At 36.8% G+C, this 27,049-nt stretch overlaps 1 protein-coding gene across 4 annotated transcripts in view; it reads left to right on the top strand.

The window, feature by feature from the left end:
* The window catches only part of OSBPL6 (oxysterol binding protein like 6), a 46,728-nt gene extending 21,319 nt beyond the window's left edge, over window positions 1–25,409 (top strand). For 2 of the 4 annotated variants that reach the window (XM_053948240.1, XM_053948239.1), the window contains 14 exons: window positions 7,900–8,065; window positions 9,008–9,138; window positions 11,185–11,292; window positions 13,635–13,772; window positions 14,644–14,731; window positions 14,930–15,183; window positions 17,457–17,594; window positions 17,922–17,985; window positions 18,570–18,648; window positions 19,901–20,045; window positions 21,155–21,299; window positions 22,294–22,420; window positions 22,968–23,090; window positions 24,015–25,409. In XM_053948240.1, the coding sequence (XP_053804215.1) occupies window positions 7,900–8,065; window positions 9,008–9,138; window positions 11,185–11,292; window positions 13,635–13,772; window positions 14,644–14,731; window positions 14,930–15,183; window positions 17,457–17,594; window positions 17,922–17,985; window positions 18,570–18,648; window positions 19,901–20,045; window positions 21,155–21,299; window positions 22,294–22,420; window positions 22,968–23,090; window positions 24,015–24,123 (1,815 nt within the window). In that variant the 3' untranslated portion in view covers window positions 24,124–25,409. Of the gene's footprint in view, window positions 1–3,640; window positions 3,716–7,899; window positions 8,066–9,007; window positions 9,139–11,184; window positions 11,293–13,634; window positions 13,773–14,643; window positions 14,732–14,929; window positions 15,184–17,456; window positions 17,595–17,921; window positions 17,986–18,569; window positions 18,649–19,900; window positions 20,046–21,154; window positions 21,300–22,293; window positions 22,421–22,967; window positions 23,091–24,014 lie in introns of all 4 variants that reach the window. The other 2 variants (XM_053948238.1, XM_053948242.1) reach the window with 2 other exon arrangements.
* The last annotated feature ends 1,640 nt before the right edge of the window (window positions 25,410–27,049 follow it).

Below are 27,049 nucleotides of genomic sequence, written 5' to 3'. Positions count from 1 at the left end.
CCACAAAAATTATGAAAGCAGTCAATGTATTACGATTTATGGTTGGTCATAGTGAATAATGAGCTGTTCCCATGTTACCTACCCTTTGCTGAAGTAACACTGGCCTGGGCTTCCATCAAACTGATGTCTGTGGTTTGGCAGGGGTGTGCTTCAGCTCCTGAAAATTTCAAAGAGGGTTGCAGGTTCCCCTGAGAGAGTTTGAGTGCATGGCATTGCTCTACATGGGTCTGTCACTTCTGGACTGATAATGAACTCTGCCTAACTTGGGTCAGCATTAATTCTTGCCAGAGTTCTTGCTGCAAATATAAAGCTTATTTTGTTGCAGCAAAGTATTACGTTATTGTTGTCTGATCTATAAATTAATTTGCAGTGAAACAGAAACAATAAAATTGTTCTACATTGTATAGAAGACAAAGAATACTTGGTGGCTACTCCATTATCTTGCCTAGTTTGATAGACTCAGTTTAGTCTTCCAAGGGCTGTCCTGTCTCCTGAGTGCTAGAGCTGTGGTCTGTAGGAAGATGGCCTCACTTTCTCATTGTGTTATTCCTAATTTGCTTAGGTTGCCACTAAAATATGGCTTTCCTCTGATGCCTACAAGCCCTTTAAGCTAATTCCCATTTTGTTCTTCTGTTAGACATGCCTTCTACTTCATTGGTCTTCCGTATTGCTCATTTTTCCAAGACTGCTTCAAGTCTTTCTGAACTGTTTATCAGGATATCCCCTACCGAGAAGCATTTTGTCTGATTTGTGATCATTGTTTTCATGGTGCTTACTCATAATTTGCTATTGAATGGTTGACATTTGGTACCAGTAAGATTTCTGTTGTACTATTACTTTCCTCATACCTTCCTACATCTCGTTAGTTTTAGGGAATAATGCTAATATTAACAAACTAACTTTCAGCTAGTTCCACTGTTAATTCCATTTGGAGTACTTGCACCTATTTTTTTTCATTATTGGAGTACTTTTCATTTGGAGTACTTTCACCTATTTTTCAGAATGAGCAGTTTTTAACTACATCAAAGATGTTCTGATAGTACAATGTTGAGAGCATCCTTCTGGGGAGCATAAAATTAGGGGCTTTATATAAAGGTGTGTGCTTTGTGAGTGATGGGGAATGAGAGTATGATTTCTGCTGGCTCAGTATCCTCTGTGTATGAGGCAAGGAGGCAATTCTTCCATCCAGGTTTTGTATTGTACTTGTTAACATTCTTTTGTTAATGTTTTTGTTGGATTCCTGCAAACACATTCTTGCAGTATGAATGCTAGGTGCATAATGTATTTAAAACATACTTTTTCTTGTAAGTAAATGGCTTTATTTCGTTCCTAGACATTAATAATTACCACTTAAATATGCCAGTTTTGTGTGCAGTTGACTTTGTTCACAGAGCTAATCCCTGTAACTCAAGTGGGATTACCCCCTGAAGTAAAACTGAGCATAGCTTGTGTCTGTACATTTGCAGGTTTGGGTGTTTACTATTGCTAAGTTGTTTAGAATTAACAGCTGAATTTACAGGCCTTTACTCAAAAGTAATACATTAATTGCTTCTCTTAAGAGAGATTACTTTTATGAAGGAAGTTCATTTTATTTTTAAAAACCCTATTTAAAATCTTTTGAAAATAGCCTGCAACAACAGGTTAGTTGACCTGTATTAATTCATTTTATAAATTATACTTTTGTACAAGAACTGAGTAGTGGGTTTTGTTTTGTTGGGTTTTTGGGATGTTTTTTGGTTTTGGTTTTTTTTTTATTAATTATTATTTATTTCCCTTTGGGTAAAAGGCTAAGTTGTTATTCTCATGACAGCTTAAAAGGAAGGAAAAAAAAACCCATTGCTGCAAAACACTAAAGAACCAGTGATATTTTGGTTTCCCACAAAAGCTCAAAGTTCTAAAATTCCAAGACTTCACAGGGGAAATAGTTTAATAGAGAGCTGTGTATTATGGAGTAATCTGAAAAATCATCTTGCTTAACTAAGGCTTTCAGTTCAGAACTGAAACCAGACCCAGACTAGTTACTACTTTTTCCCTTAAGTAAGTATTTCTTTTTATGGCAACTCAGATTATGACCTCATTTTCTATTGTGTTGAGGAGAGTGTGTGGTCCTGGAAAGCTCACTATTCCCATTTTAACAATGCATACCTTCATTCATAATCTTGTATACGTATAAATTTGTGCATATCTCTCTCTGTACATAGGTTTGTCCCTATTATTTAAATAAGAATATTCTTCCATACTCTTATTCACAGAATGGACATATTTTTTGGAGCCCAAAGAGCTTTACATTATGCATATGATCTGTTCTCTGTTTTAACAGAGTTTGTTCTCAGTATTTCACAGGTTATGCACACGTCTTTTTAATGTGAGAATTGTATAAAATATTGCACCACAAGTCTTTTACTGTGATCATTAGACAATCCTTCCAGCTGTCGGTGGCATTGCCACTAATATCAGCCAGAGGGTGAAGTGTTTGGCCATTCTCTACTGTCACAACCCGACTGGGAATGTTACAAAAGTAAGACAGTTCAGCTAATAATTGAAATACAATATCCTGTTCTTCAGCATGGTGTCCATTTGTCCAATCTACACATTGTTATTTGTATGACAATCAGGCTTCTTGCAGAAAAAGTAAAAATGTATATAGATCTAAAAATGCTGTAGTGTCTATAGGTGAAGAAAAATGTAAAGGAGTTGAGAATTGTTTTCTAAAAGCAGAAACATGTATTTCACAGTCTTCCAAAATCTTAACATGACTTCAAAATAATGGCATTTTGATTAAAGATTAAATAGAATGACTTTATGACAGATATGGAGCTCCTCTGCGTTAGACAGTTACTTGCTTGACATTAATGTACAGTGAAAAATTTTCTTGCAAGTAAAATAAATGTAAAATTAAAAAGGATGAGGCCAGAAGTTAGACATGCAGAAAAGGAAGCAGTTGTTGAAATACTTTGTTTTTATTTATGCTTCTTTATTTGAGTTTTTGCCTTGGTTTTGAAGCCAAGCCTTCAATAATGTATGGGAAAAGCAGGTGGAACTCAAAAAAGTGATATGTGGAGAAAATGATTCAATAGGCTCAAGGATGGTTGTGGAAATGCCAGAGCTATATACAGGAATGTTTACTTAAGAAAACTCACTAGATAACGTACACACTGAAAAATTTTACCGTTGAGCCACATGCATCTTCAGTGACCACAGTTTATGCACTTCCACTATTGCAAAGTGATCTCTTTCAGAATTCATCTTCTAGATGGTCAAGTGACTCCAGAAGGAGTTTGATTTTTGTTTTATTTTCTGGCATGCTGTAGCATCCTTTTTGTTCTCTTATTCCATTATTGCCTTATTACTCTGAATGGCAATGCTAGTTGATTTCTTTTTTGTAGCCTTAGTGAGCATACTGCAGTCCAACTCATCTGGAGATAATTTTACTGAAGTATCCAGCTTTTTATGTCTCTGGCATGAAAAGCTGAAAACACATGGTATGTCCTCAACATGTGTAGGCCATAAGAGTAAACAAAATGGAAACCCACTTAAAGACTCTCCCTCTCCCTTTTCTGATCACCTTTCATCTTCCTGTGTCCCATCACCCCTTCCCTTCTCTTTTTCTACTTCCTTCTTTTCTTGCATTCACTGTCAGGAAGGGCCGGCACCGAAGGGCCAGTTCAGCACAACACGACGCCGGCAGAGACTGGCAGCTGCAGTGGCTACAACAGTGAGTGGATTTAAAAATCAAGGGATAGCTCTAAGGATGGGACGCTGTGTAACTTGATTGTGTAATAAGCTTATGAAAATGTTTCTTGCACTTTTTGGAGGTGTCCATGCTACCCCCTTTCAGCTGAGTTTCTTAGAAGTGGTCAGGCCCAACACAAATGTGTTCCATAAATGTGGGTCTGAGCTTGTGTACATGGTACATGTCCCTCCTCCTTTATGTAAGTGCAAGTGACAGACTCGGGCCCTGCACGCAATAAGTCTTTGACAGACTATACAGAATAGAAAAAAAAGATCAAATTATGTTAAAAGATGTTGTGACAGTTATAGCAAGACAATAGAACTAAGGAGATTTGTTACCAATAACCATGAAATTATAAAATTTCCTGATATTTCTATAAGTAGCATAAGGTTAGCCTTTTCATTTGAGGCACTTTCTGTTTATGTTCCATAATCCCAAAAAGTCATATTACTACCTCAGTGTTTGTATGTAGTTTTGCTAATTCTCTAAATCTTTGTCAGAAAATAGGGAGCTATGAAATCAGCACTGGGGCTGGGAATTAGTTGTGGGAAGTCCTGTTTGTGAACTTGAATTGCCATCAAGAGGATATCTTCAGCTGCTGCTTTATCAAGAAAGTACTCATTAGGAAGGCCCAATATAGGCATTTGTACTAATCCATCAACAGATAAGTACAACAGCTAGATAGGGAAGACTGTTCAGCTAAAGACTGAAGTGAGCTTTAATGCAAACTCCTTACCTATCCCAAGCAGCAAATGTCTTCACCAGGCTGAAGTATTCCAGGATCTGCTGTTCCAGGCCAAAGCTAAAATCCCCTAGATCTGACATAGTTTCTGGTTAAGCCTATCTATCTTGAGCTTCTGCTACCTGAACCACAAACTCAGCTCTTCTAAAACATACAAGACACATCAGTGTTTCTCCAGCTTTGAAATTAACTAATCTAAATTCATTCCTCTGTAATCAGTTGATGCTGAATGCGTGCTCTGTAATTGGTTGCTGTGTTGGTCTGCCTGCCTAGCACAGAAATCTGCCTGATTCCCAGTTTACAGGGCTGAGCGGTGTTGGTGGGAGGCTCTAACCAGAAGGCTCAGCAGTAAACAGCTTTGGCAAGGGCTGTACTCCTTACCTCGGGAGTGCTTCAGTAGACAAATGCAGCTGGACTGCAGCTGGAAGGCACTAAGAGAACAGGGAATTGCTGAGATGTTACCTGCAGATCGAGTGAGGACCTGTTGAGGGAGGTTCTGGAGGAGCTGGAGAAAATACAGGCGGAAGGAAAGCTAAAGGCACCAAAATCACTCTGCGGCTGTTGCAGTGTTCCTGGCCATGGCCTGTTCTTCCTGGCTGATGCACAAAATGGTTGTTTCTCCCAGACAGTGAAGCTGTGTGCATGGACTGTGGGATACAGAATTGTATCAGCTAAATGCACAGCAGAAAGAGGTTTTCCTTACAACCCACTCGGCCAGGAACAGTCTGTTCCTACGTGAACACGTAATTCTCAGGAAGGTGATGGATGAGTGGGTACAACACCTCTGGTGTAAAGCAGGAAGTTGGGACAAGGTTCATCTGAGGTTATGTCTAGAAGTATCTGTATGGAGAAAACTAGAGGGATGGATCAATAAGCTAAATATTTTTTCAAAAACCTTCAAAACAGCAATAATAAAAAACAACCAAAAAGAGTATAAGTAGTAAAGTCAGGATCAAGTCACCATGAATACAGAGAGAAAGCACAGCCATGCAAGGAAAAAAGGGGAAGAGAAGTATATTGGCAGTGTTTCCTGGACTGTTGCCTATTCAAGAAAATGAAAATGGCTGTTTGATGTGGGTTTTTTTCATCTGTTATGGAAAGTAGCTTGGAAACTTTTCTAAAAAAGTTCATGTCAATCAACAGTTCAGTATTTTTGGCTCTTGAATTTAAAGCAGTCAGCAAGGCTACTTGTCTCTGTTATGTGAATGTATATTTCTTGCAAGTAGTGTGCAAGTAGTGTTTTGTAGAACACATACATTCATTTCTAGGGCTTAATTGAAAATAGTAATTTTTTTTTCAATAAACATAATTGCAGAAACCTTTCTTTTCAGCCTGGCCAGCTGAGGTTTGAGGCAGAAATGGTGGATCTAAAGCAGATCTCTTCAGCTAGATTCGAGAGTGACTAAAGAGCTCCCCTGCATGTGTGGGCAGCCTGCCTGCAGCTCTGTCAGTCCCTGTGGGTTTGGGGAACCTTCCCCATCACCACAGGCATGTGGGGCTGGGGGCATTCTCCCTCAAGCTCTGACTTTATAGCTGGTGTCAGCTTCTTTCCTGCCTTCTGGATGATCTGAAGGGTTGTGTATGTTCCCCATACACACAGGTACAGTGTAGATACCTACTTCGCCCTTCTGGAGCCACCTGGAGCAGTTGAAGCTTTGTGATGCTCCCAGCCAGAAAGTTCTGGAAACATGCTCTCCCATTTAAGAAGGGGAAAGGTTTTGGAAAATAAATTTGAAATTAACCTACATTTAGCCACAGTAGTCCATTAACCTAATGTTAGGCTGGGGTCTTGAGACAGGCAACCCGATAATTGTGAAGAAGGTAAAGGGTAAAATACCCAGTATGAATAGAAGGAATTTTTTCTACATCTTCTGTTAACAAATTCTTCTTGATATGAGGCTAAAATAAGGTCCAATAAAAACAATATATACTTTGTTGATATAGCTGGAAATCAAAATAAATGAGAGCAGGAATAAAGTTTATATGAGATAGATGCCATAGAGTTACTATTTAATGTACTATATGTGTCTGGAAACCAAGAAAGAACAGCATGGAAAATGTATTACACAGAGTATGCTCATGAGTGGAATGATTAATAGATCCAACAGGATTTGAGGATTTTGAGGGTTTAATTGGAAAATCAGAACCTAAACCTAAAATGTGCATTGATATCAGTTTTTACAGGAAGGAATTGATAAAACTGCTCCCTGATCTAATCAAATAACAAAGTACCGAGTTCAACCACTGATGACAGTGTTTCTAGAAGTCATCTGTTGATAATAATTCTTAGTAATATGACTTTTTATGTTATCTTCTGCTCTTTATCATGCCTTGGAAGAGACATTTTATATTTTGGCCCCATTTTTCATATTTGAATGATTACATTGGGCTGCAGTGTGAAAATTCTTGATTTACACATTTGATCAATCTAATGAAATTAAATAGCTTTAATGTACTAAACAGTATTTGATACATTAAATAGTGGCTAATATTTAAGTGACAAAATGTAGTTCTGCATGTCTTTCTGTTGCATTTACAGTTGAAAATTGTGTTCTTGGCCTGATTTTCATATAAATGCGTGTAAATGGTAAATTAAAGTAAAATACAAAATCCTCTTGCACACACATCACTTAAACAGCAGTGGAAGCCATACAGTGCATATGTAGCACACAGGAAACTGCTCAGTACATGATAAATGTAGATATAACTTAGAAAGTCTTGCATGTACTTTTTTTTTATTACTGTACCTGAAAAGTAGAAGAGAAAGCGAAGTGGCAAGATAATAAACTAAATTCTTTGCTCGATCTTACTAAACTGTAGCTCTCTGCATTTATTTGAGGTCCATGTATTTTAAATGAAAATCAGGTGGAGTTCTGATTTTATTTTGTTGTTATTGTTTGTTTGTTTAGTTAAAAAGAAAAGAGACTGTATGCTTCTTCCCTCTTTATAATTGCTAGTACAGTGAGTTTCAACTGAAGATTTATGAATAGTTTTGAAAAACTTCAACGATATATCAGATAATATTATATCCTATTTCTAGATCTCTGGAGGAACTTTCATACTTCAAATGTTGGTATTGCAATAACAGACTCATCTACAATTACTCTCAAATGTCCAAATATAAAGGAGCACGTCTTGTGGTTCAATTTTCCAGTAATCTTCTAAGCAGTAGGAAATCATCCATTTTTTGGAAACGTTAGAATTTAAATACTCCATCATTAGCTGTTAGCTGTGTATTTAGGTCTTCTTTTTTCTATTTCAGTGAAAAAATCCAAGAGAAGTCTGCATCAGCTGTGTTGAGATTTAGGAGAGTAAGAAGTTACATGTTCACTCTTGCCATATTCTTCACATTGTGAACTAAGTCTTTTGTTTTGCTTCAACAGAGTCAAAAGTTTGGTTATACCTTCTCTGTTTCTCGCTGTAGGTCCCTTTCAGTGCTACAATGTCACCCGTTCGATTGCATTCATCCAACCCCAACCTTTGTGCAGACATTGAATTTCAGGCTCCCCCAAGCCATGTGACAGACCCTCTGGAGTGCTCTACCGAGTACATGAAGCTTCAAGAAGAATTCTGCTTGATGGCACAAAAAGGTAGCTGGAGATGCCAAGCCTTTCCTGTAATGTGCTTCTCTGTTGTGCTTCTTTATTGCCCTCACTTAGTTATGGCCAGGGCTTTCATCTACGTTGGGTGATACTGTATAAGAGTTTTTAGCTGTTCAGGTGGCTTACAAAAAGGCAGTATATATTATCCTTCTTATATTTTCCATGCATGTCATAAATGTAGAAATAAGTAAACTCTGAAATTGTTTTCCAAGTCTTCTGAACTGCTTTCTCCATTCTGTAAATAAGTGACTGAATTTGCAAACATCTTTTTTCCTCAACAAAATGCATTGTTTCTCCCCAAAGATAATTCAGAATGTAACTGCTGCACATAATCCTGTGAATTCATTTTTGTGCAATGTTTTCTGTGTCAATGGAATCAATGGAAAAAGAGCTTATTACAGGAATGTACTTTTGAGTTGCAATTTTATTGCCACTAAGTGAATGGTCCTACAAACTGAAAAATACCATTTTAAAAAGGTTTTCTTGTCAGTTTGCTGTTCTATAACTAGCATAGAAAAAATGTGAGACTGACATCTTAAAAAATTCACAACCAGTTTAAAGACCAAGTGATCCTCTTTATTAGTACAATATTAAGTCTAGCAGAACTGATGTTTCTTTTCCTCTGAAAAGTACAAATAAAAACCAGAAAGAAAATAACACAGATACAATTTCTCCAAATATGCACCTTTTCATATGAATATGCTCAGATGAGATATGTGTGAACATACATACAGCGCATTGCAATTGCAAGCTGTAAGTGTTTGTACTTAATTTGGCATGGATTACTTGAAGTTCAGGCTGTTGTTTCAAATGTCCATTACTATGGGATGGAAGTCTCACTTTATGCCTGTATTGCTGAAATATTGTGAGATGTCAATATGATTTCTGTAGCCAAGAAAATACCTGTTTTGTTTTTTTCTTTTTGCTTAGTGCATTCTCTTTTGAAGTCTGCCTTTAACAGCATAGCTATAGAGAAGGAGAAGCTTAAACAGATTGTTTCAGAGCAGGATCTTACAGGCCACAATGCTCAAATAGCTCACCTCAGACAGTCCCTCTCTCAGGTATGTTCTTGATTTGATTTCAAGCACATCTATCTTACCTGGTGCACTATTTCTTTTGTATTTTGGCCATTTCCTTTCACCTCAAAGGAGCCAAGAAAAAGCCAAGTTCTCAGCCAGAACTATGGCATATTCTGTTATGATGTAGATCTAACCTCACTGCATGTGGAGGTGAAGGATATCATTTGTGTAAGCATGTATCTGTTATGGTTTTCCAAAGTAAAGAAAAATGATCAAATGTTTTTACACATATGCTAGATGTCTTTCTTGGAGCTGTTCCAGCACAGCCAAGGGAATACTTTTGTTTTTGTAATTAAGTTTTTAATTTTGACCATATATTGTCAGGTTTGTTTTATATGTTTGTGTCTCTAAATGCAAAAGGAATCCTGGGTTGCAATATAGTCACGGATAAATTTGATTTCCAGATACAGACCTGTTAACTCTCAGCATCTCTCCCACTTAAACTAAAGCAAAAAATATAGTTTGCTTTAGTGGGGGAGAAGAAATTAGCAACAATAAGTCCTCAGGTTGCTAAATAACTCAATTTTTCAAAATTCATTTGAAACCTCAAAATCAAGGAAGCATAAAAGCATTTTCTGGATTGTTGTGGAGGACTACATCTGCATGAACTATGAGCAGATGTTTAAAGACAAACCTTTCTATAGTTGCAGATGCATATCATGTTATGCAGATTGATTTCTGTGCATTGTGATTAAAATGAGTTAGGAGCAAGAGGTAAGGGTAACCATTTCTGGTTATTGACACAAATTTATTTAAGACCTGTGGATATTTATTAGCAACTTGCATGAAATAGGGAATCATGTTTTCTTCTTGGTCCTGGTATCCAACATTAGTTTAAAAGTCACTGTCACACATTAGTTCACAGTCCCAATGGAGAGGAAGTGGAAAATTAACTGTGACTGGGTTTGTCCAGTCTCGTGACCAGGTTTGAGCTGTTGAAGAAGCTACTGTCGGGCTGCTGTTAGTCATTACCTTCCCTCTCTGAGGGATGTCAACTAGGAACATGCCCAGACCATTTCAGAACAAAGCAAAATTGGGTAATTTAAACTGTTCAATGACGGTTTAAGCTTACCTATTTTCCTTTGGTCTTTCTTTGTTTTAGTACATTTGAGCAATCTATTCTTCAATCTGCACTAGGGAGAGACAGAAGAAGGTTCTTACTCCATGGTAACAATCCTTTTCTACTGAAACAAAATGTCTCTCTGTTCTTCTTTTCTATAATCCTCAGTGCTGAGGATATATTAAGGTTAAGTTAGCCATGTTCTAGATATGTAGCATATCATACTTCTGGATTTCAGAATCTTGCACACTAGTCTTTCCAAGCAACAGATAATACATTATATATGCACCCAAATTTATAATCTAGCTTGGACTTTAAAATAGAAGAAAAATCAGCAGATACCAGACACCAGTGGAATTCTGTTGGTATTTGTGATACTGTAGGGGATCACTAGTTCGAAATAAGTACAAAGGCAAACCTATAAAATTGATCTGGGTGGGTAGACAATGATACTAGCAATTATGTTGGTTTTACTGGAAAGGAAGCAATTTCTGTTTGTAGCCTCTGAGTGCTGATAACCTTGACTCAGAAGAGGCTGTACAGTTGTAAACCAACAATTGCCTCTTTGGGCATTTTGTGGATAGTTCCCATGTATTGTTCTGCAGTTTCGCTCTGTTGCTGCATTCACTCCCCATTTCCATAATGTACATAACTCACCAGTACACCTGCCAAAGAGCTCTCTGAAGAACTGAGGTAGAATGCCAGTGTTGCATTGTGGGAGAACATCTATCCCCTTGTCTCCTGAAAAACAGTGAAGGCAATGTAACCAAAGATGAAATCATGTTAGAGAGGATCTCAAAATAAATATGTCCCTATAAATGAAAGAAAGGAGGTTCTGTGATTTTTTTAGGAAATTGCTGGAAAGAAGCTTTTTTTCTTATTATTTTTTGCTTTTTTTCTTTTTTATTCCTTTTTTTTTTAATGTTTACATTTTAATTTTAAATGAAATGTGCAATTTTTATTTTAAGGCTCTCAACCAGAATGCTGAACTAAGGAGTCGCTTGAACAGAATACATTCAGAATCTGTTATTTGTGATCAGGTTGTCAGTGTAAATATTATCCCTAGTCCTGATGAGGTAAGACTTTGGCCTTTAATGGATTTAGAGTACAAACAAACCTTGCTAATTCTCACTAAATAGCTGAAACACACCTAAAAAATTATTGAACTTTTCAGACTGGCAAATGTTCAATCATAGAAAAAGTCAGGTTATATTTCCTTACCTAGAATAAAACTTCAGTCTTTTGTTTTCCATACGTCAGACATGAAAAACTCAGCTTGGTCTCTTTAGTGAAACAGAGAAGGACTCCAGTTTTGGAATATTAATTGTTGGCTGTGGGAATTAGTGAGGTTTTACTGCATTTGAATGTATCACACAGTAGCTAACCAATTCTGTATCTTAGTTTCTTGCTAAATTGACAGAACAATTAATTATTTAATGGCCTGATTTTGCAAGTGTCTAAAGGGCCTCACGTTTAGAATTTTGAGTGGTACTGTTAAAATCAAAAGGTTCAGTCCATGAACTATGCACTGTGCTAATATTTTTTGCAACATCTAGTTTTTCTTATTTTGCTTTCCTTAGTCAACAGATTAACAAACATTTGTATTAATAACAGTGAGCTTCCCTCATGACAAATCTGAATTTGTGGACTATATTATATTACAATTAGTGTGGTCACTTTGGCAAACATTCTGCTTGCATTTTACAAAAAATGTTTTTGATTTGTCATTTCCACTATTTTTTTTTCTATGCATATGCCATTTCAATTAACATAGTTTTGTCTCCTAGTTATTTCTGGCAACAAGCAAAAAAGGTAAAATTGTTTCTGTTTATTTGTTTTCTGAAAATGTCTGAACAATTTTTCCAAGAATCCAACATGTGGGAGGCTAGCAACAGAACATAGAAGTGAAATGGTGCCACAGCACAGCAATCTACAGTGAAGTTCTGGGCATGACCTTCTCTTCTGTTCTGTATTTTTTGTTGGTTAGCTGTTCCTTTTTCATTTGTTCATCGTTGTCTTGGTAGAAGTAAGCCTGACTGAAGAAATTTTTTAAAGTTTCCAGATCTCTCATTCACTTATCTTACTTGTTTTATATATATCTCTATAATCTTACAGCACATAGATAATGCCTGTGTAAGGGTCTTTTTCAGGTAGGAGCATGTGTATTTTTCCAAGTCCCTCTAGTTTATGTGAAACCTCAAAATTTTGGTCACTTCCTGTTACTGTTATGATTATGGTGAAATGAGCCTCTGTTTTCATTATAAGCAAGCATTAAGCATCACAGTCCATCTACAATCTTATCAGACCTAATGAAAAAAAAAGGGGTTTTGACCTCTTGGCATGCTTTGCTTTTTTGGGATGTTTTGTTAGTGGTTTTTGAGGTAACTGTATAGAATAATTCTACAGAATTAAGATGTCAACAAAACCATATGCAGGAGTTCTGGAATAAGATTATAACGGGGATTGTGTTGCAATCTGAAGAGTTAACCATTTTTAAAAGGGCTTCAGTAGTTTCATCTGTATTATCTCCCAGGAGCAACATGCTGTATGAATTAAGGGATTAAGTCCAAGATCTATTTCCCTTCACAACAACAGATCCTGTGGTAAAATGGTACAAGGAGAGCATCTTAATTTTTTCTTAATGTGAATAGCCTGCAGGGTAACACTGATCTGATGTTCCACCCATCGCTAGCAGGAAGAGAAGGTTATATTTCACTGTTTTAGCCTGCTGCACTACTGACATCAACATAGCACAGTTTTGAATCCTTGACTTTGTGGTTACATTTCTTTATAATAAACCGTAGAGTTTATTTTAGTAGTATTGGGTCAGTGTTAATGGCATAATGCAAATGAGATTTGGAGTATAAACATAGAATAAAAGCCCATAAAAATGCATATTATATCTATCCTCCTAAATATTCAAGCATTTCAAACATTGTTACTAAACTGGTTCACAAGGTCATTTATTTGGAAAGTAACTTATAACTCCCAGACCTTATAAATCTTTATAATTAAATTTTAGTTGTATCAAAACTAGCTCCCAGTGATGTAATTTGTTATAACCAAAGGTGATTTAATCTGAAATTCATGGTCGAACATGTCTGACACAATCCAGCTATTGTCCACAAAATCAATCCTCTGCATAGAGAACTAGATCTGCAATTTCATGCTGCTAAAACTTGGCAGTAGATGCTGGGTAGGCCTCAAATGAAGACATGTATCTCACTGTTCAAAATGCACTTTATTTTGTCATCCTCAGTGTCATCTGTTAGGTACACACAAAGTCCTACTAAAATGCTGGTTTTACTTTCTGCGCTTGTATTTAGCATAGAAATCTTATTCAGGTGACTTAACCCTTCTACACGTATTTCTTTAATATTAGAAATAATACTTTTGCTTCTCTGTGCTTTATTTACAGACGGGTGAACAAATTCATGTCAGTTTGCCACTGTCTCAGCAAGTTTCTAATGAAAGCAGGCTCTCTATGTCTGAATCTGTTTCAGAGTTCTTTGACGCACAGGAAGTGCTTCTATCTGCCAGCTCATCAGAAAACGAGGTAGGCTGTGACAGCATGTGGCAGCTCTGCTGCTGGACAGAGTTAGGTAGTGCTACCACTAGTGAATTTTTGTTTATTTTTAGTAATGTTACTTAGAATAAAAAGGTATCAAAATTGGTAAAGTGTAGATAAACAAACCTGAGATCACATAAAGAGGTGCAGGAGTTCCCTGAAGTGGAAAACTGAGCTGAAATTAGTTGTGTCAGTAATTTACGTTCAGTACATGTCCTTTCCAGGCTATGGCAGTTCCACCTAAGGATGACATAGACAGTTACAGCTGACTCTGCAGTCAATTAAATTTAGATTTTCAAATATTCTTTAAAAAAATCTTCTACTACATATGTATATAAAGTTATTCTCTGTAATAAGAGAAATAGACAAAAAAGTAATATTTCTTGAAAAAACAGTTGTGTAAAACAAATTTTAAAAATATTCTTAATGCTGATGAGATTTTTGCTTTGCAAAATGATAGATCGATGTTTACAGAATTTGTTTGCTGAAAAGTAAGTCACGTTTCATTGTTTGGTTCTTTATAAATAGCACAAATCTGATTATCTCTTCTCACCTCCCATCCCTAGCGCATTATGTTATCAATTTTTTTTCATCCCTGATCTTACTTGAAGCCACCTTTTGCAGATCTCATGTCTGTATTTGGATAATAAGGAATTCAGAAACGTGAGCACAACGTAGCACTTTGTTTTGACAACATTGGCACTTATGGACAGATTGAAACATTCAGTTCATTTAGCTAATAGTTCTAATTGGATAGAGATTGGTTTTTTTAATATTTGTTCTTCAGTTAACTTTCTGTCTGTTTTGTCTGTATATTTTATATGTATTTGAGTTAATGGATATTTTACTTATGTTTTAGGCTTCTGATGATGAATCTTATATCAGTGATGTGAGTGACAATATATCTGAGGACAACACCAGTGTTGCAGACAACATTTCTCGGCAAAGTATACTGTGTTTCAAACTTTGGGAAATTACGGTGGTTATGTTCATGTACCAGAATTACTGCATGTCAATAGAAGACCAACTCAGCTGAAAAGAATGAAGTTGGGCTTGCTTGTTCTGGCAGTGATTTGGTTGAATGGAGAACTCTGTTTTTCTTAGTCTGGTGCTTTCTTATGACAATATTTTTCTTCCCTTCCCAGTTCTTAATGGTGAGCTGACAGGAGGCGCATTCAGAAATGGACGGAGGACTTGTCTCCCAGCTCCCAGCCCGGACACCAGTAACATCAATCTGTGGAATATTTTGAGAAATAACATTGGCAAAGATCTTTCCAAAGTATCCATGCCAGTTGAGCTAAATGAACCTCTGAATACCTTGCAACATCTTTGTGAAGAGCTGGAATACAGTGAACTCTTGGACAAGGCTGCTGAAACAGATAATCCTTATGAACGCATGGTAATGTATTTAGTGTAGCACTTCTTCTGTCTGTGTTAAAAAGGGAGCTGTTGAGTGGGGTTTATGTAGGGTCTTCTCTTTCCCCTCCTGGTCACAGAAAACAGACCTCCTTGCTGTGTCAGAAAAGTGCTGTGAACAGTTACAGGTGGTAGGTTTGATCTTAACAAGGCTGTGGGATTTTTCTTGACCTTAAACCAAGTCCTGCAGTTGTAACTCATTTATTTAAGATTGATATCATGCTCCATGACTGTAGATGTAGGCATTGGCAGTTTCTAGCTCTGCAGCATCCTTTCCTGGCTTTTAGTGATCAAATCCAGCAGCCTTCAAGAGTTAATCAAGTCTATGGCTGCCTTATGATCAATATAGGTGTGAATAAGATGTCCTCCCAGGCAGTTTCTAAGAGAGAAGTTTCAAAACACCAGAACAAAGTTTGCCTGGGCAGCCTAACTTCAGCTCCCCTGTAAGTCTGTTTTGGTTTTTTTACTGGCAGCCAGCAGCCTGTGCTCAGCTCTCAGGGTGCTTTGATCTGTCATGTCTCCTTTTCCTCAGAAGACGCAGGGAAAGGCTGTAAGGGAAAGTTGGCAACATTTTTGCTGAACATATCTGCTGTTCCCTGGTAGGGGTTGGCAGCACTGTGGATAACTGGGAGAAGAGAGGTTGCCTTTGGTGTTACACAATCGCACACTCAAGTCCCTGAACTGCTGTGTTCACAAGGCCTGCAGGAGAGTGAGGCATCCTAAACACTGAAGAAGTTGAACCTATTTTGAGAAATGGAGTTGAATTATTCACCATCATATTCTGTTTTCATACAAGACTCAGGAGGTGATCATAGTGGGTCCCTTCCAACTCACAGCATTCTGTGATTCTGTCCCTCCCAAAAGGAAGGAGATTCTGTAAGGAGTGGGCAGTATTGTAAGGAGTAAAGCAGACTGATTACTGCCTTTGTTGAAAAGTTTGGTAGGTCAGTATTGAAGTAGCAGGGAGAATTCAGGAAGGAAAAGCCATGGTGCAACTGAAAGCTTCCTTGGAAATGTGGATTCAATACCCTTCTCTGCTACAGATGCCTACTGCAGTACTTGGGAGTACAAGCCAAACTTTTAAACAGCACCTCTAAAAATGCAAACGGCACTTGAGCTGAGGCATATGAGACTACTTGGAAAAAAACTGAATACCCAAAGCTTATAGCAGGAATGCTGTGAATATGTTACTACATGTTCACTGTTCTCTGAAAGATCAGGACTTTGCTATCTTCAATAAGCATCCAAAAGTTGTGGAAACCTTTTTTTTCCACATTGCTCTCTGGATGAAGGATAGGAAACTCCTTCATTTCTCTGCAGTGTCTTATAGTTAAATTGAAAAGGAAGTTGAAATTAATCTGAAAAGAGTTTTAGAAGAATTAAGGTTTTTACTGTTGAAGAAAATCCTGTGAAAACAGTGTTAATTTTGTTGAGGCTGCATTTCTGAATAATACAAAATGAATAGAGAATGGAGCACCCATTACACAGTGGGAAGAAAACAAAGCGCATAAAACCTCACATGAAGGCTGTGTCCTCACTAGCAGGAGGAGAGGGGAACCTGGTTAAGATTTGCCCCACTGGTAGCATATTGCCAATAGCTGACTCATTTTTATCCCTGTATTGTTTTTCTGAAGTTTTGTTTGGACTTCTGACTGGCTGATGTGATTTTTTTAAAAACTCTGCAAATGTGACCTGTAAACTAAATAACCATGGCATGCAACTTCACTTATTACTCCCTGTCAGGCCTGGCTGAGAGATTATTAAATTGTGGTTGTACATTGGCTGTTAAGGTTACATATGTATGGAAGATTTGGAGATAGCTCTGGACTAAGGACATCCTCAGGGGGAGCTGTTTATGTTTGACACTAAATAAAATAGTTCCCATAGGAAAATGGTATGTGATCTTGTAATTAGAAGTTATTACATAATATTTATTTACGGGAAGAAGGACTAGAGCTGGGTCTGTTTTAGGTCACTAATGATAAATCTGGTCAAAGGCAGAAAAACTGTGTCATGTGTAGGTTGTCATTTTAAGGGAGTGTTGAAAGACTGAATGAGGCCATGAAGAAAAAGAAATTGTATCAGCAGAAGAAATAAAGTTTATACTGGTTCTGGCTGGGATGCATGGCTTCACTCTCAGGCATGCTTCATTAATCCAGTTGTCACTGAGCAAAATGAGTTATGTGGTACCACACAGTGATGGCACATACACAAGAATGTCTGCCTATTCCCATGTTCTGGTCTGTATTTTTACAGGTTCTCATAGCTGCCTTTGCAGCATCAGGCTATGCCTCTACGTACTTTAGAGCAGGAAGCAAGCCATTTAACCCAGTGCTTGGTGAAACTTATGAATGTATTAGAGAAGACAAAGGATTTCGATTTTTCTCAGAGCAGGTAAAGCTTGTTCCTAGCTAGACGCTCCTGTTTAGATTTCTATTTTTTGTTCTTCATTTTATAGAATAATCCCATTTTTTCTTTCTACTTAGAATGGTTTGCTTTCTTAGAAGTGAATAAATATTGTTTATATGAGTGGACTTCATTAAAGGCTAGAAGGAATACATCTTTATAGTAATCACTAGGAACTGTTTAAAGTACAATCACTTGAGTTGTATCTGTTTTCATAACAACATGAACTATTTAGTATTTTCATATTGCAATAAAAATTGTACTGTCTTAGGAATGAAAATTAAATGTTTTTGACTCAACCAAACTGTGTTTCAGGTTAGCCACCATCCTCCCATTTCGGCCTGTCACTGTGAATCGAAAAACTTTGTGTTTTGGCAAGGTATACTTTTTAATTCAAAAGCATAACTCCTTTTTTATTGTCAAGTAAAAACTTTGTAAAAGCTGAACTTTGCATTTGGAACTTACTCAGAATTTCTATACTTATTATTTTGAAGTGACGTATTATAAACTGATGATCTATTTTACTCCAAATTCTCATTAACAGTGAGCAAACATGCTACAATTTCCCCTGTCACTTGCAGCCTGTTTCTACTCTCCTATTTAAAAGGTTTTTACCAATAAAATTACTATTTCTTACAAACAGTTCTTTTTACAGTTGAAAAAAATTACTCTTTCTTTCCTTGTACCTACTGGTGTATGCCTTTAATTTGTATTGAATGTTTGCACAAGACATTTGACCATTATGCAGCACAGACACAATTCTTAATTAAACTTACATTCAGTTTTTCTGACCTAATGTAATTTTCTAGTATTTTTTTCTTAATATTTTCATGGCAAATTCATACTATCTACTGCCCTGTAGAATTGGGTAGTCCTGTACAGATGATCTGGTGCCACACAGATCAGTGCAAGGGGGAGACCTTGGTCATTTCAAGTTTTTAAGTATTTCACTATTATATTCAGATATCAGGTGGAAAAACAAATTCTGGGGGAAATCAATGGAAATTCTGCCTGTTGGGACCTTGAATGTGACTCTTCCAAAGTAAGCTACTCTCCTCTTGTTTTCAACCTTGTGTGCATTCCAGTCTGTGCTGCCTTGTGAATGGGTTGGGGTAAGCAGACATCACGTGGATTGTACTGGTGAGAGTTGGTGCCCACCTCTAATCGCTCCTTAGTGTTCAGGTGGGGCCACTGGAATATTTTTGAGCCTGAAGATCCATTTTTGGTTTTGGAAGAAAAATATGCACTCTAGAATGTGATGGAGAGAGGGGGATAGAAATGTTTTGGGAGACAGAACCCATGTTTTTTATGTACAGCAGTGATGAGCTGTTCAGAACAAGGCTGCAATGCAGGACTGTCAGCAGCTGGTGCTGTCCTAAGGCTCTCAGTCCTAAGGCTGCTGAGTGTTCCCTCAGAACAACCAGACCATGAAAGGTCTTTTTTCAAAATGTGGATAAAATAAAATATATTCTTCATTCTTTGTATGAAGATGGTTTGGCAGAGTAATGAGAAGCAGTAGCTTCACCACCAGTGAGACTACTTGCAGCTTGTAAATCCTAAGAATATGCAAGGATTGAGTACTTTAAATATGTCTTCTGGTTTTGTCATGGTGTTCTTTCTCCTGTACATTGCAGCCAGCCTTTCTTTCTGCCTCTACCAGTATAGCATCACTTCACCTATTTATCCATCTCATAAAATTGAAGTAAATGCACTCTGGAGCAGCTTTGTCTTCTGTCTGCATGCCTTCCCCTAAACTCTGAAGGAGAATGTGCTTTGCATAATAGAATTATCTGTTTTTATTATCTTGTCTGATGTTAGAGATGCAACTGGATAGTTGTTACAAAGACAAAGGGATGATGTGCCAATGTGCTTCTGGCTTCCTATTTCCTTTCCTTGATCTCCTTCTCATATTTATTTTGTTCTATTTGTGATTTAGATACATTTTCTGCTAATAGTCTCAATTCAGCCTTAAGTTGATCTTTGGGTCACTGTCCTGCCCCTATAGGAATTGTGGCCAAAGCACTTCATGCTCTGAGGACAGTGAATAGGCCATGCAGGGCTTCAGTGTGTTTATTTGTGGTTTATAGCACCTTTCTGTAGTTCTGTGCCCTGGAGCTTAGGTGAGCTTCTCTGAGGAGGATTAGTGATGTAACCAGATACAGGACTTTGTCATCTGTGCTGGTGTTTTTGGGCAGTGTGGTTTGTTTTTACAATAAAGAAGCAATGTTTTACTTTTTTGTCAGTAATGATCATGATGAATAGATGTTACCAACTACTTCTTAATCTGTTCTTAGGTATGGAGATTACTATGTCTGGAACAAAGTCACTACTTGCATACATAATATTCTTAGTGGAAGGAGATGGATAGAGCACTATGGAGAGATAACTATCAGAAACACAAAAAGCAGTGTTTGTATTTGTAAACTCACTTTTGTCAAGGTAACATATGGATGTTAATATATATCTTATATTAATATAACTGTATCATTTAAGGGTACATCAAGCTGTTTCTTCACTATTCCTGAAGTCCATATTCCACATTTTATCTTTTATTCCTTTTATCAGTATTCATAAAACGTAAATTGTCAAATGAGAATGCTATGTCAGTTAGTATGATTCTATTCCACTGAACACTTGAGATCAGTGTGTTCCATTGCTATATAGCTGTGTGCTGTTGCTGGTTTTTGATTAAAAATGAAATGTCAGTTTCTTTTTTTATATTAACACAATGAAAACACAAAGTCATTGTACACTACCATACCATTTTGCTTCTCCTTCTACTAGAATTTGTTGGTCAATATTTTATCTCTTTACATTATGTATTGATTGCTGCTTTGGTTAATATCCAAGCAAGGACCATATATAAAAACAGAAGTTTATGTAGCTGTGTTACTATCAAGTATTTTCCCTAAAAATAAATTTGTCTTCACATTGCAACAAAAGACATCGATACCATTTTAGTGTTAGCAATGGGGAGTTAACATAAATCTGAAATTTGTGTTTTGTTGGATAATCTGAGAATGGGCAACTGGCTCTTGGATGAAGGTGTAAGAGCTAAATGTGTCTAAGAAAAGCAAAACAGAGAAACAGAAAGAAACAACACGTAATACTGGCTGAATGTCTTCCCTGCTGCATACAGTAGTGTTCAGCATCCATGAAAGGATTCCCATACAAGTACAGGTATATTCAATACCTCCTCATGTAGGAAGAGGAGTGCTAGCTGGCTCTGACAGGCAAAGGGTCATTCTTGCAGAATTGTGTGGGATTTGGGTTAATGATTGACAATGTAGTTCCCAGATGTGCAGTTAATTTAAATGCTTTGATGTCAAAACCACATTGCAAATTATGCAGTGTTTCTCCTATACTAAATCAGTTAGTGTTAGGACCATAGGATTTTCGAATTCTGGTATTCTTAGTTCCAGGTGAGCCGCTCCAACACAGAATTTGGACAGTTGGCACTATGTGCCAAGATAGATTCATTATGTGTATTGGTACAATGGGTTGTTGGAAAAGCAGTGTGAGATAGTAATTCTTGGTTAAACTTGCAGGTGAACTACTGGAATTCAAATGTAAATGAGGTGCAGGGTGTTGTGATAGATCAAGAAGGGAAGGTGGTTCACCGTCTTTTTGGAAAGTGGCATGAAGGCCTCTATTGTGGGGTTGCACCTTCAGCCAAATGCATATGGAGGCCAGGTAAGAAGCTTGTAAAAAATTCTGGAAGGTGTGAAGCTGTTTTAGCCTACATTTTAAATACACAAAATAATACTAGAGAAATTACAATCCCTGTCTAGACAAACAACAGTTTGCATGCGTTTATAATAATGGTAAATAGAAATGTTCTTACAGGGCATAATCTTTTACATCTCAGTCTGACTCCTGGTCAGATGTGCTGGGACCTTGGGGTCAACAGAACAATAAAATTAAGAAGAAAATTGGGCATCTGAGCTGGCCTGTCTGCATTCTGACAGAGAGCAGGGTAACTTTTTTGGATTCACCAAATAGGGGTTTATTGAATTTGTTGTACTAAAGCTTTATTAGTCTAAAGGATTGGTCTTCAGAGATGGTGAACACCTGGGACTTTCAGGATCTGAGTTCAACTTGCTGCTTGCTTAGAGGCCTGAGGTTGAATTAGTCATCCTTTGCACCTGTATCTTTGCACCTGTATCTGTCATACATGCATTATCCAGGAATTATTGTTCTTAGAATTTTAAATCCTACTTTGTATTTTTTGGTATTTTGAACCCTACTTTGCACCCTGCTCTCTTCAATGTCTGTTCTGACTCCTTGTAGTGTCGAATCAGTCTGTGAGTGTGTGCTGAGTTCCAAAATGAACTCCAAAGATCAGTTAAGGTTAGGTTTTAGACAGACATTTGATAGACCCACTTTCTGGGGAACAGGAAACTGTTTTTAATTTGAAAAGCTTGAAATCATTAGTTTTTATTTAAAACGGGAGGAAGATCATAAAAGCTTTGAGTCTATTAACAGGTAATTACAATCTCTGCAGGATAAGCAGTTGATATTAATATTTAGTGAATTTTGTTTCATTTAGAGAATAGCTTTTGATGCTTTTTAATTGTAAGAGTAAAATATTTTAACTATTTTTCTGTTAAAAGTTTATAAATTAATGAATCTCTTGCATATTTAGAGTAATAGCTTAAAAGCTTTTTTCTTTGTCTTATGTGTTCAGGCTCCATGCCAACCAATTATGAGCGTTATTACGGCTTCACAAGGTTTGCTATTGAGCTCAATGAATTAGATCCTTTACTGAAAGATCTTCTTCCTGCAACAGATGCACGATTCAGGCCAGATCAAAGGCAAGAATGCTTATTTATACACTTAACATTTGGTGGGCTCAAGGCTGAGTTTGGCTGAATCTTGAATTTTGTCTGTATCTTCACTGCAGTCTGAATTAAGCTGTGGAAGATTCTGCTAGTAGAGGAGATAGTCAGTATTGCACTCAAATTTCTGCTTAACCCAGCTGAGGGAAATTAGAAAGCTTTTTGTTGATGCCATAGAGCTATAGTGCAATCCTGGGGCCGATTCCTCATGACAAACTGGAAAACAGGCTCTGAAATGCCATGCACTTCTGCTGTGGATGGAAGCAACACTAATTCCTTCCAAATTCTCAGTTCACAATCAATCCTTCAGTGTTTGTGATATGCTGAAGTTGCTGAACAAAGCGTGTGCCTGAGGCTGTAGGTCAGGTACACGTAGCTGGGGAGTTGTGTCTCAGGCTAGATCTGAAAGTACAACACTGACAACACACTTGGCTTTTGCTTGCCTTTTGTGATGATTGGTGCTGGAAAATCCCTTGGACTAGACACTGTGTGATTGTTATACAGCCTGCTGTTATTCCTACAGGCTTCTGGAGGAAGGAAATATAGAAGCAGCAGCATCTGAGAAACAAAGAATAGAGGAACTCCAGAGAGCTCGGAGGCGGTACATGGAAGAAAACGGCATTGAATATGTACCCAAGTTTTTTAAGTGAGTCTTTTCATTTGAGTAGCAAGTCTCTGTTTTCCATCGTGTAACTGGATGAAGTACTACAAGAATTACCACCAACACAGACTGATAATTATAAAAGCATGGAAGGTTGCAGTTTTAATAAGGTAGTAAGATATCTGATACTTGCTTCTCTGAAGTAATGTTTACACAGTTAAGCTTCATAATTGAATGATCATTTTCTCATAATGGGCCTCAGCTATACAAGCCTTCCTGCTGAAGTGGAATTAGAAGTATAATATTAGGATCTAAGATTTGACTAGGGGTATTTTAAAGTCATTGCATAGACAAGTAATACCATGTGACCTGAACAGCAACATCATACATATATATAACATGTATATATAAATGTATATGTATACATTTGAAATGCATTTATTTTTGAATGAAGGTGTTTCTTTATTGGCTGTTTTTTAATTAAGCATTCTTCTGAAACAAGGAATAGTCATGCCAAGTAGCCTCATGTGTAACATGGGGAATCAAAAGTGAAAAGACTGAATGTGCGTGACGCAGTTGTAGCATAATATAAGCAAAATGCAGAGACAAAAAATAAATGGTTAAAGGCTTACATTCTGTAAGCTATATCTACTGGATAATCCTCTTCATATAATCAGAATCTGTAGTGAACAAAGGGATTTTAGGTGGATCTGAGACCTGCTCTTACAGATCAAACAACAGATTTTCAGTCTCGGCTGTCTTCTCTGTCTTCTGCTTTTGATAAAAGTAGAGGTTGATTTTTGTTTTTAAATTCCTGTCTGTTCTTGTCTCCTTTAGAAATATGAAATTTGATTTAATATTGCATTAGAACAGAGAAGTGTGGAATTTGATTTTATATAGCATAAGACAAATATCTAAGGTAAAAACTCTTCATCTCTTTATCTCTCTTTTTTTTTTCCCTTTCTACAGAAAAGTTATTGACGCTAATCAAAGAGAAGCCTGGGTTACCAATGAAACCTACTGGGAACTGCGAAAAGATCCTGGCTTTAGTAAAGTAGACATTCCTGTACTCTGGTAAACTGAGAATGTAGACCTAGTAAACATACCACTCTGAAGAAAAAAAATAACTATGCACAATATGTTTCTTATATCTAAGCGTGGTTTGTGGGTCTACAGAAAAACCATATCATATGCATTTATATTCATCTTTATAATGGACTTTTGGAAGTGCATTAGACCAGGCCCCTGACCACTTCTGGATCTTTCTAATTTTGCAGCAGCCATCAAAACTAAAAAAAAAAAAAAAAAAAAAAAGGAAACAGAAACCTTTTAAAGTTTCATACGCTGAAAATTCAGAAATAAAGAAGCAGATGAGATATCCAAAGTCACTCAGAAGAGGTGGTAAGCGCAAAACTGCAACCGGTGCTTTAAACAGACATTAAGAGTAATACAATTTAAATTTAAAAAAAAAAAAAAAAAAAAAAAAGAAAAAATTCCATTTTGTTTCAACTATTTTTGTTAAAAACTCTTGGGTCACAACACTGTCATTTCTGGCTTCAGGTTAGTCCTTTGGTGTGATGTGCTTGGACTGGCCTTTGTCAAAAAGATATGCTTTTCTGGAAGCTGTTCCCATTCATATGCCATTGTTCATGCCTTAACAAAATATGAAGATGTACATTAAGTAATTTTAAAATATCTATGCTTAGGCTTGTGTGAAGGGCAGATTTTTAAAGCTCTAGGATTTTATCACAATATAAATACTGGAAGACCTGCATTATTTGAACTCAAAAGGTAACCAAACATCTAACTGTATTTCAGAGGTATGAGACCTACTGTACATGCTTTAGCTTTGGGATGCTGACTGTATAATCAGACTGAAAAGAAACTGCTAGCTGGTTGAATTTCAATTTTGGTGAATGCATATGAGTTGCTAGTCAGGAAGTTCATATTCTAAATGACTGATGCTGAGATGCAATCATCACATTTAGTACTGGCTGGACATAGACCTCTCAGTGAATCTCATTTTCCCCAAAGTGTTTATACAATTAGAAATCCCTGAAGCTTTGCAACTGTGTTAAAAGTACAGAAAGATTTCATGTAAAGGTCTCTGGCTTCTCTCTAGAAGCAAGATAGTACTGTAAAAGCAACTGTTTTCTGCCACACACACTGTTTATTTTCCTGTCTCTGTTTTTTTCCCCATCCAATTTTCTTATCTAAAATTATGTTTGAGAGTATGGCAGAGGCTCCCGTGTGTTATAGCTAACAACTTCGACTTGTGTTGCCAAAACAGCTTTTGTGCAAAATATACTTTACATTTTTTCATAAAGTGGTTCTATATTTTTTGATTAAAAACAAAGTCTCTTATGTGTTGCTAAGCCTCAGTTAATACAAGTGGGAGAAGACTTGGCACTTTCTATTTGAAAATCTCTGAAACATTAAACAGTAGGAGGGCAGATCTTAATAAAAGAAAAAAAAATAGTAATTTATTAGATAAGAGCTACATTCCATACATATGGTATGACCTAGTCTTCCATTTGTGCATGTGTTTCACATCCCACCACTGGTGATAGGTTAGATTTCATGCACAGACTCTGTATTCCTTTCTGCCCATACAGGACATACAATTTTTCTATTTAAGATTTAAGATTGATTTAAGATTGATTCAGTCCTGAGATCAAAAATAAAATTACTAACTAGGTATGTGATCTGCCAGCAGAGCTGCTTGAACAGTTGTCAGTGCATTACCACACATCCCCAGCTCTCAGCCTGCTTCTTCCTTGTTCTGAGTCAGGTCCCTATACAACTGAGATTACTTTGGTTATTTAATATTCATTAGACCTCCCTGCTGATCGTATAGCAGAGTAACTAGCAGGGCAACTAACTGCTAATCAGTTCCAATTCCTTCACACACTTCTGTTATCAGAAAGAACTATGAAAGCCTACAGAAAATATTAAGCAGACTTTTTATGAATTGAGAATGCGCATGAATTTTGAATAAAATTTGGTATAAAAATCCCTGTGTAGATTAATGGGATTTCTTCCAAAGAAAATTTTAGGTTATTCAAAGAATGTTATCTTTCTCTTTCCTGGTTGAACCTAGTCTGATTTATTCTTATTTTAGTTCTGCAATTGTTAATATAAGAAAATAAAAATATATCAAAGTTGGTTTTTTAAATAATATTTGGTTAAGGTCATCCTGCTTGCTTTAACAATATTACACTAGGAATCAAATTGGCACATGGTGTGTAAAATGGCAATTAATTATTCTGTGTAGTTTTCTTTAAAGCCAACTCTATTAAACATTTGCCCGTCTTTTGCTCCAGTCTTTGTGTGCAGTTCACCGTGATATGAGGAAGTATTATTTGTGTATGACTGCAAGCACATTTGAGGGACAGAACTGCATGTCTTCAAATCTTTAATTTAAATACAGAAAGGTCTTTAGTTTTGCAGCATTCTGGCAGTGCTCTGTGAATGCCATTATTTGCAATGCAAACTGAAACTTGGTGGACATTAAAAATGCTATCACTGAATTGTTTTTTACAATTGTTCATTTGAAAGAAAAATAATGCTAATGTTTCTAAAATCTAGAAAATCTAAGATATGCTAAATCTTCCTATTGAAGGCACTTTATAAGCCAAGAGGATGTTAAATTAGTTACTTAGTAAGTAGAAAAGACACAAAACGATGCAACACAACATATTTACAGTCTATATCAGAAATGAAAAAGTTCAAGGAGGTGTACCATGAAGCAATTTCTCCTAGTGCAGAGTTCTCTGTATTCTGTGCAAAATCTGTTATTGCATTTTTCCTGTAACATTGGCAGACATCATGGAATATTTTGTGCTGTTTCTAAAGTGAATAGGTATGAGGGCTTCTATCCAAATTATAATTTTTAGTCAACTTGTGGCATTTCACAGCACTGAGTGAGAGGGGATGGTGAGTTTTCCCCATCCCCTGCCTGTGTAGTACAGAACTGAGTATCCCATGCTGCAAAGAGAGAGTGC

The sequence above is a fragment of the Vidua chalybeata genome, chromosome 7 (genome assembly GCF_026979565.1).
Source record: "Vidua chalybeata isolate OUT-0048 chromosome 7, bVidCha1 merged haplotype, whole genome shotgun sequence".
NCBI lineage: Eukaryota > Metazoa > Chordata > Aves > Passeriformes > Viduidae > Vidua > Vidua chalybeata.
This window is presented reverse-complemented; position numbering and strand designations above follow the sequence as displayed.